At 39.1% G+C, this 16,680-nt stretch overlaps 1 protein-coding gene across 1 annotated transcript in view; it reads left to right on the top strand.

Moving 5' to 3' along the window:
- Positions 1–16,347, top strand: part of LRMDA (leucine rich melanocyte differentiation associated) — a 1,299,052-nt gene extending 1,282,705 nt beyond the window's left edge. The window contains exon 7 of the mRNA XM_074296748.1: positions 13,177–16,347. Within this exon, the coding sequence (XP_074152849.1) occupies positions 13,177–13,256 (80 nt within the window). The 3' untranslated portion in view covers positions 13,257–16,347. The remainder of the gene's footprint in view (positions 1–13,176) is intronic.
- Positions 16,348–16,680: the final 333 nt, after the last annotated feature.

Raw genomic sequence — 16,680 nt, 5'->3', positions numbered from 1 at the left:
TTACCTTTTTGTAGAGAATCCCAGTCCTTTGCTGGCCTCTGTCTGGAGAAGTAACTTATGAGTCTTAAGGCAGATGTCATCACTCACATAGATGGCCATGGATGGAAATGGGGCGATTTAGTGACAGGAGAAGAACTAGCATTAAGGGGAATAGGGATAGGGATGCAGCTTTTTTCCTCTTTATCCAAGACAGAGGGATGAGGGAGGGGACCTGCTTAGGGTGCACCTGTGATTAGACGTCAAGGAGGAGGTATGCTAAGCTCTACCGTTTGGACTTCTAAATTCAGCTTTTTCAGATCAAACCATGGGTCTTCCTCTCTATTTAGGCCTCTGAATGACACAGAGAAAGCAAAACCTTTCAGCTTTTCTCTCACTGTCATCTTCTCAATCAAACAAAATAATCTTCAGACAGGAATGGGCAGAACAAACATGCTTAAAAAGGAATTGAAGCCCAAGATGGGTGAGAAAATAGAGGGTGTCTAGATGCTTTAAATTAGTTCAAATGAGTCTCCTGGCCAGCTGAATTATATGCCAGGATACTAAAAGAATTCACAGATATGATTACTGAAATGCTGTCAAAAATTTCTGACGAACTATAGAAAATTGGAAAGGTACCAGAAGGTTGGAGACAAGAAAACATTGGCCAGAATTTCAAAAACAAAAAGAAAAATATTCGATTTTGAAAAGTATATACTAAGGAACTTAATATGGGTCCTTCATGTAATTCTAGAACATATCATTGAAACACTTTTGAATATTTAATGAGCGAAAGGTACACTTACTATTTGCAAGGCATTGGCATTAGGAATAGGAAATATAAAATGAATCAGCCCTTCCCATCAGGAAATTTATATTTTAAAGGAAGGATATATACATCATATACATATATTCATCAGACAACTAGGTGATATAGTAGATAAAGCTCTGGACCTAGAACAAGAACAATCTCAGTTCAAATCTGACCTTACTAGTTATCTAACACTTACTAGTTATGTGTTCCTGAGCAAGCCATTTAAACTCTACCTGCCCCAGTTTCTTTATAAAATAGGTAACTTGCCTCCAGGGGTGGTTGTGAGGATAAGCTGAAATAATATTTTAAGTGCTTTGTAAAGCATAAAGCAAGATAGAAATGCTAGCTATCATAGTTCATGGAGGCATAGAGTATCAGCAACTTGGGGAATTGGGGAAAGTTTGGAGAGGAAATGTTAACTAAATTGAGCCTTGATTCAAAGAGATGCAGAGAAAAAGAAGATGTATTCTAGATCTGGGAAATGGATGGTACAAATACATGAGGGTAGAAGAGAAAAGTATCAAGTTCACTGACCAGTTAGAATTCAATAAGGGAAATGAGATAAAATTAGGCTGGATAGATAGGTTGTAGCCAGCCTATGGGTAACCTTAAATGCATGATACAAGAGTTTCTATTTTATCCCATAAGTAGTGAGAATTCAATGAGGACTTTTGGGCAGAGGAGTGAAATGGGTCAATCTTACATCTTAGGAAGATTCTTTGGGCACCTTTGTGGGCAAATGTAATTGAAACTGTAAAACCCAAAAGCTGGGAGATCAATTGGAAGTGATTTTTAAAATTTTATTTTAATAGCTTTTTATTTTTCCAATTACATGCAAAGATAGTTTTCAACATTCATCTTTGTAAAACAAATTGTGTTCCAAATTTTTCTCCCTTTCTTCCCTGCCTTTCCTTCTCCAAAACAGCAAGTCATCCAATATAGGTTAAATGTTCAATTCTTCTAAGCATATTTCCATATTTGTCATTCTGCACAAGAAAAATCAGATCAAAAGGTGAAAAAAAGAAAAAAAAGGAAACAAACAACAACAAAAGGGTGAAAATACTATGTTTTGATCCACATTCAGTCTCTGTAGTTCTCTGAATGTAGATGGCTCTCTCCATCACAAGTTTATTGGAATTGCCTGGAATCATCTCATTATTGAAAAGAACCAAGTCCATTATGATCATCACATAATCTTGTTGCTATGTACAATGTTCTGGTTCTACTCACTTCACTGAGCATCAGTTCATGTAAATCTCTCTATGCTTTTCTGAAATTACCCTGCTCGTTATTTCTTATAGAACAATAATATTCCATCACATTTGTATATCATAACTTATTCAGTCATTGCCCAACTGATGGGCAGCCACTCAATAGGAAGTTATTTTACTGGTCTTGGTAAAGGATAAAATGGGGCTGATTCAGGATGGTGGCTTTGTGAGTTAGTTAAAGAGAGTGAAAAGGCTTATCCATACCTGAAGTACTGGTTAATAGATTGATGCCATACTGGAGGGGGGAATTTATTATTATGGCTCATACCTCTGTCTTATTAAGTATATTTATTTTGAATTGTGTCAGTGAGAGATTATACAACCACTCCCAAGAATCCAACCTAGTTAAATAGGAGAGTAACAACGTCAGATTAGCTTTAAGGTTATAAGTATTTCAGTAACAGAAGCTCATAGACTCCAGTCTACATTCTTGGTTCTCTTTTTTTCTTACTGGGTCTTCCTCTACCATGCCATATAGAACTTTTACTCTGGAAACTATTTCCACCTTTAGATTTCACAAATTGGAAGTATCTTCTGTCCCTCTGGCCTCTTCCTATGATGTACTGATTTCTCTTAAAACATCCATTTTAAGATTGATTCCCAGGCCAACCAGATCTGCAGTCTTCTTCAGGTTGTTAGATCTTATTAGGGTGTAATATTCTTTAGGATAGAGAGTTTTTTTCTGCTTGTATTTATTTTTCTAGTAATTAGCACAGGTCTTGGCAAGAGTTAACCCTTCATGTATGTGATCTATGGAACTATATAATACTTTTAATCTTCATTTTCAGTGAAACAATAGACCCTCCAAGTCTTGAAGCATTTTGAATAAAGAAAGAGATGATATTGTTTTCAAATTTGTGTATGATACAATTATGGAAAGAATGACTTGTAAACTGGATAACGGAATCAAGATTCAAAAATATTTTGATGGGCTAGAATGATAGTCTGAAGATAAGATGAAATTTATCTATGATAAATATAAAGAGGCACACTGGAGTTCACAAATCAAATACACAAGTAGAAGTTAAGAGAATATTATTCCAAGAATGCTTATTCAAGGGAAAAAAAAAAACAAACACTTGTAGATATTAGTTGACTTCCAATTTGAAAAGACTTAGCATTGAGACATGAATGACCAAAATATCTATAATGCACCTTCAGCCTTCATAAATAACAACAGCATGAAATATACAATAAAGGAGTTAATAGTGTCACTCTATCCTGGGCTAAACTGACATAATCAGATCAATCCACCATATTGTTAATCTAGAAAGATATATTGATAATCTAGAGTTTGGTCAGAAGATGGGAAAAGGGCCAATATCATGAAATATGAGGATGTGTGAACAGTTGGAACTGTGTAAATTGGAGAAGAAAAGATTGAGGGAAACATAATCACTTTCTTCAAATGCTTGAAGGGCTGTCATCTAGAAGATGCATTAAACTTATTCTGTGAAACTTTAGAGGATAGAGATTAAAACCAGTGTGTAGAAATTACAGAGAAGCAAGTTTCAGCTTTTTGAAATCTTACCACTGTTCCAGACTTTATAAGACATATGTCATTTCAATACTTAGCAATATTAACAAACAATAAAAGAAGACATTTGGCCAAATTCCAATCCTGAATGAATATTTGTGACCTGAAGGTCCTCATTTGGGTATATTCCAAGAGTTGTATCTAGTCACTTCTCTGTCTTTTTCATGAACAGGAGCTAGATACAAGTCTCCACTATAGCTGTTATAACCTCTCCTTGTCTCACTTAAAATCTCCTTCAAAGCAAGCTTGGGACTCGGGATGGTTATGTATGAATAGTGTAAGAAGGATAAGGGTTGAAACTATGACTTTTTATTCAATTTTTACCAATATGGAGAAAGTCCTTTCTCTGAGACCTTTTCAATTTATTTTTTCATTTATCTTTAGCACTTGAACAACCATGTACAAATAATATATTTGATTTGCAGCCTATACTCCAATTCAATTCAATTCAATTATGATGTTGTAATCTTTTTCTCCCTTAAGGCTCCCAGCTTCTCTTTGAAGCCTTTCCTTGTCCCTTTGCTTGATAAAGTAAATAACAACTTTATATTTACTTGATTGTTTACTTCATTCCCACCACCCTTCCTTCCATTTAAGTTTCCTAACAGTAGAGACTTTTGTTTTTGTATCCCTAATGCCTAGCACAATGCCTGGAACACAGCAGGGGCTTAATAATTGTGTATTGAATTAAACTGAATTGAACATTTTGTTATTGTCTGTAACATAGAACACATCCAGATCCTCAACCAAAAAAGGCCTTTTTCCAACTTTAATCATCCAACTTTTCTCATCCTAGCAGTATGTACTTAACATCTCTTAGCAGAACTCCTAAACCAACGGGTTCTTGGGTCCCTCAAATCTTTTAGTAGATCAGTGGTCCTTGTTAAAAGCACAGATATTTCTAGATCTTAGAACCACAGATACTTCCAGTATGACAAAAATGGTGGGGGAAGGGAGGGCTCAAATTCAGGTGAACAAATTGTGTTTTGTTTTTACTCACATTATTTGAAACCAGGCTCAGAGTCCTCACAAGTTCAACCCTGCATTGGCCAGGCTTGGGAGTAATTTATTAGGCCTTTCTAAATAAACTGTTTGCAGCTGCTTCTTTGGTTTAATTTCTTCAGAGAATGGAAGTTTCCACTTCTTTCTCCAACATTTAATTCATTCCTAAATGTTATTTTGACATGTCTGGTGATAATAAGAGAAAGAGGGAACACGGTTCCTTGGTCCCTGGGGATTGGAGAGGTGAGAAAGGAAAGGGGAGAGCATTAGTTTTCACTGAGCATGGTAGAGGTCCTTCTTCAGACCCGTCAATCCATAAGTCACAGCTTTGCAGCTAAATCTTACTCTATAGACTCAATTAGCACTGGAGATCAGTTAACTCCAGAAAGATCTTAAAGGAGCAGAGAGAGGAGAGTTCATGTGATCAGATGTGTGTTCTTTGCTTTTTTTCTGTCACTAACATCTATATATAAGCATATAGAAAGTAGGATTCTGGAATCACACATTTACAAGTAGAAGGTTATAATGGAAAATAAGTTATTATTTCTTATTCTCTATCCAGCTCTGTTTGCAGATACCTTCTTAATATAATAATAGCTCATATTTATATAGTCCTTTAAAAGTATTATATTAGTCCACTTACTACTTGGGTGACTCTCAGGAACTCATGTTATCATGTTTACCTCATTTTCCTCATCTATAAAAGAACTGGAGAAGGAAATGGCAAAGCATTCTAGTATCTTTGCAAGAAAAACCCAAATGGAGTCACAAAGAGTCAGATTAGACTGAACAGCATCATCCTCAATTATCTCAGCTATAAAATGGGATAAAAGCATGAGTAATACCTACTTGACAGAGCTATTTTGAGGCCTAGATGAGACAATATGAATTAAAAAATTTTAAAACCTCAAATATGTATATTATTGCCAATTATTATTACTGTTATTGTTATTCTATTACTTTGGACCATAAAATATGTGGTCAACTATAATAGTAATGATGATGGTGATGGTGATAATAATAATAATACTTAACTAAAAGGAGTAAAGAATATGAGGACTATTTCTATTACTGATATATAAGTAGTATTTTTTTTCTCAAAAAAGCATCTTTAACTGCATTCTCAATGTTGCTGTGAATACCAGAAGAGACAATATTTGCAAACTTCTTTGTGAGATTTAAAGTGCTATTGTATTATTATTGGTGTATTGAGAAATCTTTATTTCTCCCTGATGGCTAGCAACATGGTAAGTGGAAATACTAATGGGTTTTAGGATGAGAGGACCCTAGTTCAAATACCATTTCTGCCATTGATACTGTCACTGGCAAAACTTATGTTAATATAAAAGAAATTTCTCAGTTCTGAGGGGGCCAAAGCAGAGGAATATAATTTCTGCCTAAAAGTAGAAGTGATCATCACTTCCCATTCATTTTATCATTTATATCTTGGATTAACTGAATTCTAGATTTTCAGCCTAAAACTCAAGGAAAAGTGAAAGTGGCTTCAACCACATTTCCTAGAGTAGGTAGACTGCTGAAAAAAGTTGTCTGTGGTACTCTGACAGTCATGGGCCAACCAATACACCCTGGACACTATTTCCTATCTAAATAACTCAAGTCTGGGGTCAGTTGGGTCTCCCCCAGCCAACCCTCCAGTGATACTATCACTGCATAGAGAGAGGCTAATTCCTGGCTCCCCACAGGCATCTTCAGGGCTGTAACTTAACCTGCATAATTAGAACACGCATTCCAGAGGGGGAAAACATTGAAAAGATAAAGAGCGTCTTTAAAACAGATTCTTCCCAATACAATTTTTTCATAATTATAGTTTTAAGAGCTTATGGTGATGGTGGAGATGGCCACTTAAGAAAAATTAGGAGTCTCATTTGGCAAGAGATGATCCCTCAGGAGACCATACATCCTCATGTTTCAGGGGGCCCTGAACAGCCGCTGCGCTCTGACAGCTGTGCATTGCACTGATGTATTATAAGCATGCTTAGCTTATTATGACCAGAGCCAGCTATTTTAATTAAAAACACCACATATGTCATTGAATGTGTTGTATTTCCTCCAGTCCCAAGACATAATAAGTAGAGGAGATACAAACAAATAAATGCATTGCAGATGTGCCCGGAAACCGGCTCCTACTGAGGTACAAGAGGTGGTTTCCCAAATTTGGACCTCTGGCACACCTCATCCGATGTCTTCCAGAGGGGAACCGGTCTCGTGTCATCCTCACCATTTATATCAGTTGACGTAGCTGGAAACAGGGAAATATTTGGGAAGATGGGAGAAGAGCGAGAGAGGAAAACAGTTACCTCCCTTCCTCCACGAGCCAAGCCTGTCATTTGATAAATAACCTTTCATGAGCCCTGAAGTCCCAGAGCAACACAAAGGATCTGGCCCTTTGTGTGTGTGTGTGTGTATGTGTGTGTGTGTGTGTGTGTGTGTGTGTGTGTGTGTGTGTGTGTGTGTGTATGTGTCATCTTATTTTGTTTTTTATTTTGGGTGATTTTTAATTTTTTTTTTTTAAACACAAGCTCCATTTCTGAAACAATCATATCCCAGCTGGGAAGGCCCCTGTGAATCTAGGTAGAAAAGGAGGAGAATTGGGGGACTCCGAGGAGCAATTACAGGACTGCCAGAGTTCAAAAATTTCAGCCGACTTTAACTGTCACTAGCCGGAGCACCTTTCTCCCTAGGCGAGCGGCAGTCGCTCGGCCGCCAGACGGTCCCTGCGCCTCCGCCGAGCAGCCTGCCCAACAACTGAGCATCTCTCCTCCCCGGATGGGATTTGAGGTGACAGCCCCTCACACTTTAGCGCTCCCATCACCTCAAGTGATGGGGATTCGAGGCGAAAGGAGAGTGCCCTGCCCCCAGCCCCCCAATCGTGCAGACCGCAAATGGAGATTGACCGAGGTTCTCCTTAGGCCCCGAGACCCAACCTTCGTGCGGGAGCAGGCCTGTTAGGACTTTACAACTGCGGCGGGTTTTGTAATGATGTCTGCGGAGGGATTTTTTTTTTTTTTTTTTTTTTTTCCAGGAGCAGAAGGAGAATACTACAAGTGATAGGAAATGATGTCAGCTTTAGTTAGGGCAGTAGACAGCGTTAGAATATACTTGGCATAATATGGCCTCGGTATCTCTGTCAGCATCTCTGTTTTCTGTCACCGTACACAATCCCGGGCCTGTCTGTACTCCTGACAATGTCTTTTCGGATCAGGCGTTCGCCAGCTCTGAGGCTGGCTCTACTCACTACCACACAGCCTCCTTTGTTTGAAGTCTGCCCTTGTGTCATTAATGCTCTTGATGTCTATTTAAATCTGACGGTGAATGCAGTATCTGTTTTCCTGTCAAGAGATCATTGACAATATTAATACCTCATGTCCTTGCCTCATTTTCTAAGAGCTGACACCTAGCTGCCGTCTCCTGCATTCATCAAACGGCACTCTCTCCCCGGGATGTCGAAAAGCAGTCTTGCTTCCAGGCCCGAAGAAACAGGGTACACCGCAAAAAGGGCTTTTATCAGAGCCAGTCTGAAAGAGAGGCCCTGGGAATGTGCTTAATAAACATTTCATGCCCCTCCGATCTAGGGTCCGGGCTCTAGGAACTTCCAGCGCACATTCCAAGAAGATTCCTCCTTCCATTTGGTTACATGGGATCTAAAATGGAAATTCAAGCAGAGATCAACTTAGGGCTGCTAAAGTGCCAACAATGGTCTTCAAGGGGGAAGGAAAGGGGAGGGGGGAAGAGAAAAGGAGGGAGAAAGAAACGAGAAAGAGAAGGAATGAGAGAAAAGAAGGAAATAGAAAAGGAAAGGGGGTAAGAAGGCAAGGTGATTCTTCATTCCATATGGTGTTTGATTTTATATGAGATCCAAAATAGAAAGTCACACCAGAGATCAACTTAGAGAAAGTATACAAGTTCCTGTCTGCTAAAGTGACAACAATGGTCATCAAGGAGGAAGGAAAGGGGAGAGAGAAGGAAAGAAGCAGAGAAAGATAGGGAATGAGAGAAAAGAAGGGAGGGGAGAGGGAAAGAAAAAAAGAAGGCAAGATAATTCCTTGTTCCATTTGGCATTTGATTACTTGAGATAGAAAATGGAAATTCATATCAGAGAAAGTATACATGTCCCTGACTGCTCAAGTGCCAACAATGGTCATCAAGAGAGAGAGAGAGAGATAAAGAGAAAGAGAGAAAAGGAGGGAGAAAGTAACAGAAAAAGAGGAGTTAGAGAAAAGAAGTGAAAAGGGAAAGAGAAAAAGAAGGAAGGAAGGAGGGAGGGAAAGAGAATCAGGGACAGAGAAGGAAGTAGAGAAAAGGAAGAAAGTTGACAGGGAGAATGAGGAAAAGAGGGGAAAGAGAGAAAGGGGAAAAGAAAAAGAAGAGAGGGAAGAAAAAGAGTGGGGAGGGAAAGAAAAGGAGGGAGAAAGGAGGAAAACAAGAAGAAAGGAGAAAGGGAGAGAAAAAGAAGCAGGGAAAAGAGAGAGGAAGGGAAAGAGAGGAGAAGAGAAGCAGAAAAAGAAAGAAAACAGATTGAGGGAGAAGCAAAAAGAGAAAAATGGATGGAGAGATATGTAGGGGAAAAATGAAGAAGCAGAAGAAAAGGGGAGAAAGAGACAGAGACAGAGAGACTGATACAGGGAGACACAGACAGAGAAACAGAGAGAAGCTCAGAAGGATATTGTAACTCAGCCATTTGTGGTTTTACTCAAAAGGACAAATGTGTTTTTTATGAAATATGACAACCTTATCCATTTCTTTTCATAAAAATTCATGCTGTCCCAATGCTGTACAAAGAAATTAACATCCTGCAGCTCTAGCTTTCTAGGTTCTTGAGTAGCTTATTTGAATCAATTATATTGGAAGGAGCTTTGGTGAATTTTGAAAAGCATCTGAAATTCCTCAGGTCTTGGGGCTGCAGGAGACATAAACCCAGTTTCAAAGCAGGATTTGCTTCACAAAAACCTGTTCGTGGCAAGAAAGCCCAATCTTTTTTTTTTTTTTTTTTTTTTTTTTTTTTTTTTTTTTTTTACAATTTAAAATATAAGTCAGTAAAAATGTTTGTTTATTCCATACATTTGATTACAAGTATGGGCAGGGATAAGGCTCAAATGGCACACAGAGACTGTGTCTCTATGGAGCAAGCAGTTTCCTGACTACAGACCTCTTTTAACAGTTACTTATAGTGCATAGAAAATATATAGTCATAATTGGTCCATGTCTGGTCAATGATTGGTTTTGAAGGCAGTTTGTTGTGTTTCAAGAGAGAGGAGAGAGTTTCTTGTCTCCTCATCAATTATTGGCTTTGGGAATCCTAAATAGTAGGGAATTTATATCTAAGTTATCTTGGGATAAAAAAGGCTTACTAATAGGAATAATCAACTTAACATTGTAATGAAAGTTCCTCCCCCCCAAATTTTTTTTTGTGTCAAAGAGGAACAATAGAGTAACCTACACTTTCTGCTCGTCCCCACTACCCTGGAAGCTAACTTGATTGATATTAGTGTTAACTTCCAGAGCTACAGAACACAGCATAGGATGCAGAGCTGCTCTGTCCTGCCTCCCTCTCCACCAGGGGAAAGAGCTAAGAGAGGCCTTCCAAAAATGACCACTTTGTCCCTACTCAATGGTTCCAAGAAGCATATGCCTATTGAAAATATCTGCCTGGCAGCTAGGAGGAAAGATTATAGGTCCTGTAATTGAAGGAAATTGACCCCCAGAAACATTCAAATTTTAGAGAATCTGATGGGGAAAGCTTCCATCAATCCCTACTCTTCCATTTCTTGGTAGAGATCATTACCTCTGGTAGTGACACAGGTTGAATCTTGTGTGAGTGGACTTTCATGTAGGAAAGTTTTGGAGTATGGTTCTGATGTAGACATTATGTATTATTTTTTTGAAGACAACTCAAAGCTTAAAGAAGTTACTTTCCAAACTGGTCACTGAATAGTCATTTTTTCAACCATAATGTCTTACAGACATTTGATGTAGCTAAACATGGTGGCACAGGCCAGTACACTACTGCTAAGGATTATGGATCATTTGAGTTACAGAGTTCTTAGCTGCTGTGTGCTAAGTAACTGGGAGTCAGTACTGTCTAGAATCAAAATGGTGAACCTCTAGAAACTGGAGGCCAATAAGGGATGAACTGACCTAAGTGCAGGTTAAAGTTCTGTGTTAATGAGTATTGGGCCCATTAGTAGCTTCTAGATTTCCAAACTGAGTAATGTGGGGAAACCAAGTCTCAAAAAAAGAAAAAAAATTAGTCAAGATATAAAGGGGCTTCATGATTCCTGAATTAATGTATTATGGGGTAGGAATAACTTTCTTGTCTGAGATTGTTTTTATTATCTGGGCAAGTTTGACAGAATAGACCAAAAATTCTAAAAATTTCACAAAAGAAATCTGTAGCTTCTCTTTGGAGACAAACATTTTAAATCAAGTCAAATCAAATGACAGCTGATAAATGAGAGTATTTACAATATAAATATTGGGGCACAGAAAAATTTTATTCTAATTATTTTTTCTCATAATTTTGGGAGCATTTAATTTTTAATAGAGTAGTGAGCTAAAGAGGGAAATGAGGAATGGATTCATTGAAATGTCTGAAAAAAACCGTTTATGACCTTCAGGTCTTATGACATTATCTCCATAGTTTTTTATATTAATTTAATGATGGGAACCAAATATTTGTATTACCAGCATGTGGGGGGATATGCCCTGAATGTCTCTAGATATCAGTCACCCATGGGATGATTGCACCTTGGACCTAAACTAGGATGATCTAGAAAGCTGCCATTTCCTTGAATATGCTGAGAGTTTCAGTTCATCAATCTAGGATTCCTTCCATTGTATAATCAAAATATATCCACAACTTCTCATCAAATGATAATAAAAAATCAATTTAATTTAATTCAATAAATATTTATTGAGTGCCTATTCAATAAGAGGAGAAAAGGTAGGAACAAGAAAGGGAAGAAAGAATAAGATAGGAGGAAAAGAAGAGGAAAAAAAGAAAAGAAAAAGAGAGAAATTTGCCTCCGTCCCTTGTTCATTCGTTTCTTTGTTCATTCCTTTCTTCTCTTCCTCCCTTTTACTCTCCTTTCCTTTCCTTCTTTCCTTCAGTCCCTACTTCCTTCCTTCTTTCCTCCCTTCTTTCCTTTGATCTCTTCCCTTCCCCCTCCCCCTTGTCCTTCCTTCCCCCTCTCCCTCCCCTTTCCTCCTCCCCCTTTCCCCTTTCTCTTCACCTCCCCTCCCTTGTCCTCCCCTCCTCTCCTCTCCCCTCCCTCTCCTCCTCTGTCCTCCCTTCCCCTCCCTTCCCTTCCCGTTCTTTCCCTTCCTTTCCTTCTCTTCCCAGACAGATTAGCTGTCACATGGAAGAGACTATAGACTTGTCCTAGTTAACAACATTAGAAGTGTTAGAATTAGTAGAAAGGTAGGTTTAGGCTTCAAGTAAGGAGAATCTTGTTGACAATTAGAGCATTTTAAAAATACAATAGGTTGCCTAAGGAGGTAATGATTTTCCCATCACTAGAAGTCCTCAGGGAAAAGTTAGATGCCTACTTGTTAGATATGTTATAGAAGGAATTCTTGTTCAGGTATGGTTAGCCCCAGATGGATTTCAGGGTTACTTCCCACTGAGATTCTATGATCCCATAAAATGGCACATGTGTATAGAGAAAGGGAATATCAAGGTTATGCTGGCAAATGTTTAATACCAGTTTTTTAAAAAATTTGAACCAATGCTAGATATACTTTCATGTTTAATTGGCTTGAACATTTTCTCTGTCACTTTTTCAAGTGTATATAATCAACAAAATGACAACAAAACAAGCCCCAGTTTGTAATGTTAGGTTTTTTCTAAGGCATAAATGTTCACAATGAAAACTTAGCAATCAGAAACTTATGGGAGCTGGCTCCAGATCCTGTCTGGAGATTGTTCCCTTTGTTTTGTTTTGTTTTGTTTTGTTTTGTTTTGTTTTGTTTTGTTTTGTTTTGTTTTTCCAGTAGCTTACCTGAAAACCTCTACTAAAACCTTCCCTGCCATCTCTTCATGGTATAATGGTAACTCAAGGCTCTCAGAGCTTCTAACTCTCTCCTTGGCAAGTCTTACCTGGCTGAAAAGGTGAACGGTGTCAAACTGTTTGTCTGTTTCCTCAAGACCAGCCATCCCCGGGCAGGTGGAGTTCAGGGTCATACATTCTGCAGACCACAGGCACCTGTCCCTCCCATCTAGGTGACTAGGTGAGAAAGGGGTTGCAATCTGTCCCTGTGGATGGCAGCCTCACACCAACAAAATCACACATCCTGCCAACAATCAGGATGGAAGTCAGTCTCTCTAAACCCCATTGTGAGCACAATAAACCGCAGCAAAGAGAAGGCATTCCCAGGCTCTGAGGGGTCTGCCTGCAGAATGGCAGCTCTGAAGACAAGAAGATAGAGTACTTCCTTTCTGCTGCTTAATTCGTTTGCTGCCAGCAGCTTGATGCGAGATCCCATTATACCCCTGCTCCCTGCAGCTCCCACTCTGCCCACTGCAGCACCTCTAATAATGTGTTTCCTTTTATTTGCAGGTGTTCTAGGAAGGTGTCACTATGTTTACTATGGGAAAAACTCAGAGGGCAACAGGTTTATTCGAGATGATCAGCTCTAAGGCTGAGACCAGCTTGCCCAGCCCAATTTCTTGAGAATAAGTAACAGGAAAAGAAAAAAGAAAGAAACAAAGAAAAGAAGAAAAAAAAAAAAAAAAAGCCCTAACCAACTCAAGCCCTGTTTGCGCCATCAAGGAAGCCTCCTCAGCCCTCGAGTACCTTGTGCTGACTTTGCCAGGCTTGTCAAGATCATCCTCCTGTCTTAGTGGGAATCGTCACATTGAGATTGACATGATTGCCTTTAAGCAGGTCTCCTCCACCAGCATGACAGACAGCTGCAGCAGGGCATACGGGCTGACAGGATGAACACCATGATAGATTGCCTGGTCCATCCACAGCTCGCTGGGGAGCAGAGGTCACACCTGGGGCCCCGTAAGCATGCTCAGTTAGCTTTTGCCAGTCAGAAAGCCTCCTGTCTTCAGCTTGCCTGTTGAGTGAGAGCTGTGTGGGATATCCAGATGGTTTTTTACAAAACAAAAGTGGTTCTGATGGTAGGGAAGGGCAGGGAGGCTTCAGTTCCCCTCTATGTGTTCCCAAGATAGATTCTCCCATTTCATACATACACGCCCCTCGAACCCCTTACTCTCACCCTCCCCCTATCCCCAGCCCCCAAAGCATCTTTATCACAAGCAGAGCTTCAAGGTCTATCATTCCTCTGAGGAAGGATATTTGCTGTCAGGGATATTTCGTGACTTGCTTCCAAATGATACAAACTCCTGGTTTTAGTAAATATGTTCCCCCCAAGTCAAGAAATCAAATCAGTTAGTTTGGGATCAGTAATGGGCTCCCACATCCTAGACTTAGACTGCTCCCACTCCAGAGTCAGGCCTTTGGAAGATGTTTTGGAACCCGGATCCTTTCTGGTTTGGTGGCAGATCTGTTTCTATCACCTGTATTCCAAATCTTGTCTTTGTCAGCACTTAAACTAGTATATTTTTGTTAGTTATTGTCTTCCTGGCCTGAAGACAATTGCAAAACAAGTAATACATATCTGTATCTGGTTTGCCCCACCTAGGGGCATCTGTTTTGAGATTACTTTAATAAGCCACCAAGAGATAAGAAATAGAATAACTTTTAAAAGCACACAATGAATTGAAGGGAGAAGAAATTGTCTCCCCCTACCCCTGTCTTTCAGAAAACAACAACAACAACAACAAAAAACAAACAAACAAAAAAAAAAACTATAGATCCCTTGATCATTGTGTCTGTCAGAGGAGCTTTTGGGAATGAAATCTGTAGTGTTTGAATTGGTGGTTTTGTAATAATATTACCACCTGGGACAAGTGATCATGGGATTTACATGTAAAACACCCATTGGAAAGATAATTGAGGAAATAGTGGATAAAACAGAAAAGAAAGCCTTGACTTTGTTTCTTTAATTTAAATTCAGACACAGTGCTTAGCATTCTGTTATCTGCACAGATTTCCCAAAGCAAGATTAACTGAAAGATGGCCAGATCTAAAAGATGAACCTTTCACAAATGAAATTCTGAAAGAGAATCCTTCCCTAAATTGGTAAACATCAAGTTTTTCCAGTAGCCAATTGACCATTTCATCTTGATGGATATGTAAGACCATCGGCCTTCCATGTCCTTGGATGGACAATCTGGAACTTACTTCTTGAAATGATTAGAGGCTTAAAAGAGTTCCTGGCATAAGGATTCAATAGTCATGACAAATGAATAAGACAGCAGACCAAGGGGGTAAAGTTCCTATCTTGATTATAGAGCTTTCACTAATTAATTACTTAGAAAAAAATTGCAATGTGGTCCTTAAGGAAAAAAGAATTAGAGGTGTCCTTTTTTTTTTCTTTTGTATTTTTCCCTTGGGTATAAATAATGGGAGAGAAATTACCTTTCTCTCTCACTGAACAACAGCACCAGGGGAATGCCTAGAGTTAGCTGCATTGGAACCCCACCCTAGCTCTTTGCTAAGAAACATCAACACATGTTTTGTCCACAACATATGGGCAGCAAGAGTTCTGGGCAGGGGCAGCAAGACTAGTCCAATGTCATATCCAATCTGGCAGCACATATATCCTTGTCTTTATAAAAGGCTTTAACCCTGCCTCAAACAATAAAAAAGCACTTGCGAACTGACCACAGAATTTTTCCATCTTTATTTTTCTTACTTGTTTACTTTTCTTAATGTCAGAACCATTTGTATCAAGTTCAGGAATGTCTCCCTCAATGCAAGCTTTAGAGGCACAAATATTTTTGGAATGAGCTGTGGACCACATTTATGCCTCTCCCTGTGTGGTGTTTATTATTTTTCCTCCTCCAAAACGGTGTAGGAACTTGAATTAAGATTTGCTTAATTATAATTTCTGAAAAGGTCACCCCTCCCATCTATTCTTTTTGAACAAGACACAGTAAGCTTGGCTCTCACTTTCAAAGGGATAATGGTTTTGAATTCACTGGAAGTTGCTGATGGCTATGGCAATTCCCTGAACATCATTTGCTGGAGGTTGAGCCTTAGGCTTCAGCCTAACCTGTCAGCAATGAAATTGGTCAGTCACATGGTCCCAATGGGGTTCTCCTAATTCTGGATCTCCCAAGTAATTAGAGAGGCAACAGAGAGATATGCATTTATCTCTATCCTCCAGTGATAAACTCAGGTACAACCCTCTTCTTCCTCTTCCTTTGGGACAGGTTTCTCCCTTGCTTACCCTTTTTTAGACCCCTGTTTGCTTGCTAGGCTGAAAAATAATGTCCCCTTGCACCCCCTCTACCCCCCAAAACTTGCTCTGACTTTAGAAATACAGGGATCTGGGATTCTACTAAGCCACATTGAGGACTGAGCCTCCCAATGCCTCAGGGAATGTTAGTACAAGCTCCTTCCTAAGCAACATAATTTTATAGGACAATTTGTTCCTTGAGAAATTATGCTTTGGATTGTAGGAATCTTATTAAAAGTACAACTATTGCAATCACTTACATTTACTCTTACCAGGCTTGCTCATAAAGCCTCCATCTGTGTATTTCTTTAAATAGATACACATTAGAAGAGATTATCTCTGGATGGGCTATGTCTCTGGGTGCTGTATGTTTTCATGTATTCATGTATACCAAAGAATAAAAGAAAAGCAAACTACAGTTTCTGGATGAAAGCCGTTTTTCCCACCCCCCAGCAGAGTTGTAGCTCACACATTTTCAAGGGGAAATGTTTCTCTTGATGTTACTAGGAAAAACACTCCACTGCCTTTTTCTTCTTTGTTAATATGTAGATCAAAAACTAGAAATCACGGTATCTTTTGATCGAAACAATAATGATGTTCTTTACTTTTTTTTTGAAACAAGTCATCCATGTGGGTCCTTTCTCACTGGTCGGGGCTTGAGGTGGGGGTGGGGGGGAGGTCAACATGGCAGTAAAAGTAAATTAAAAAGGCTTGGAGCCTGATCCTGTCTTGACCATTCACTAGCTATA

The sequence above is a fragment of the Sminthopsis crassicaudata genome, chromosome 2, assembly GCF_048593235.1.
Source record: "Sminthopsis crassicaudata isolate SCR6 chromosome 2, ASM4859323v1, whole genome shotgun sequence".
Lineage (NCBI taxonomy): Eukaryota > Metazoa > Chordata > Mammalia > Dasyuromorphia > Dasyuridae > Sminthopsis > Sminthopsis crassicaudata.
Note: the sequence above shows the minus strand (reverse complement) of the source record. Positions and strands in the feature narration are given on the sequence as shown.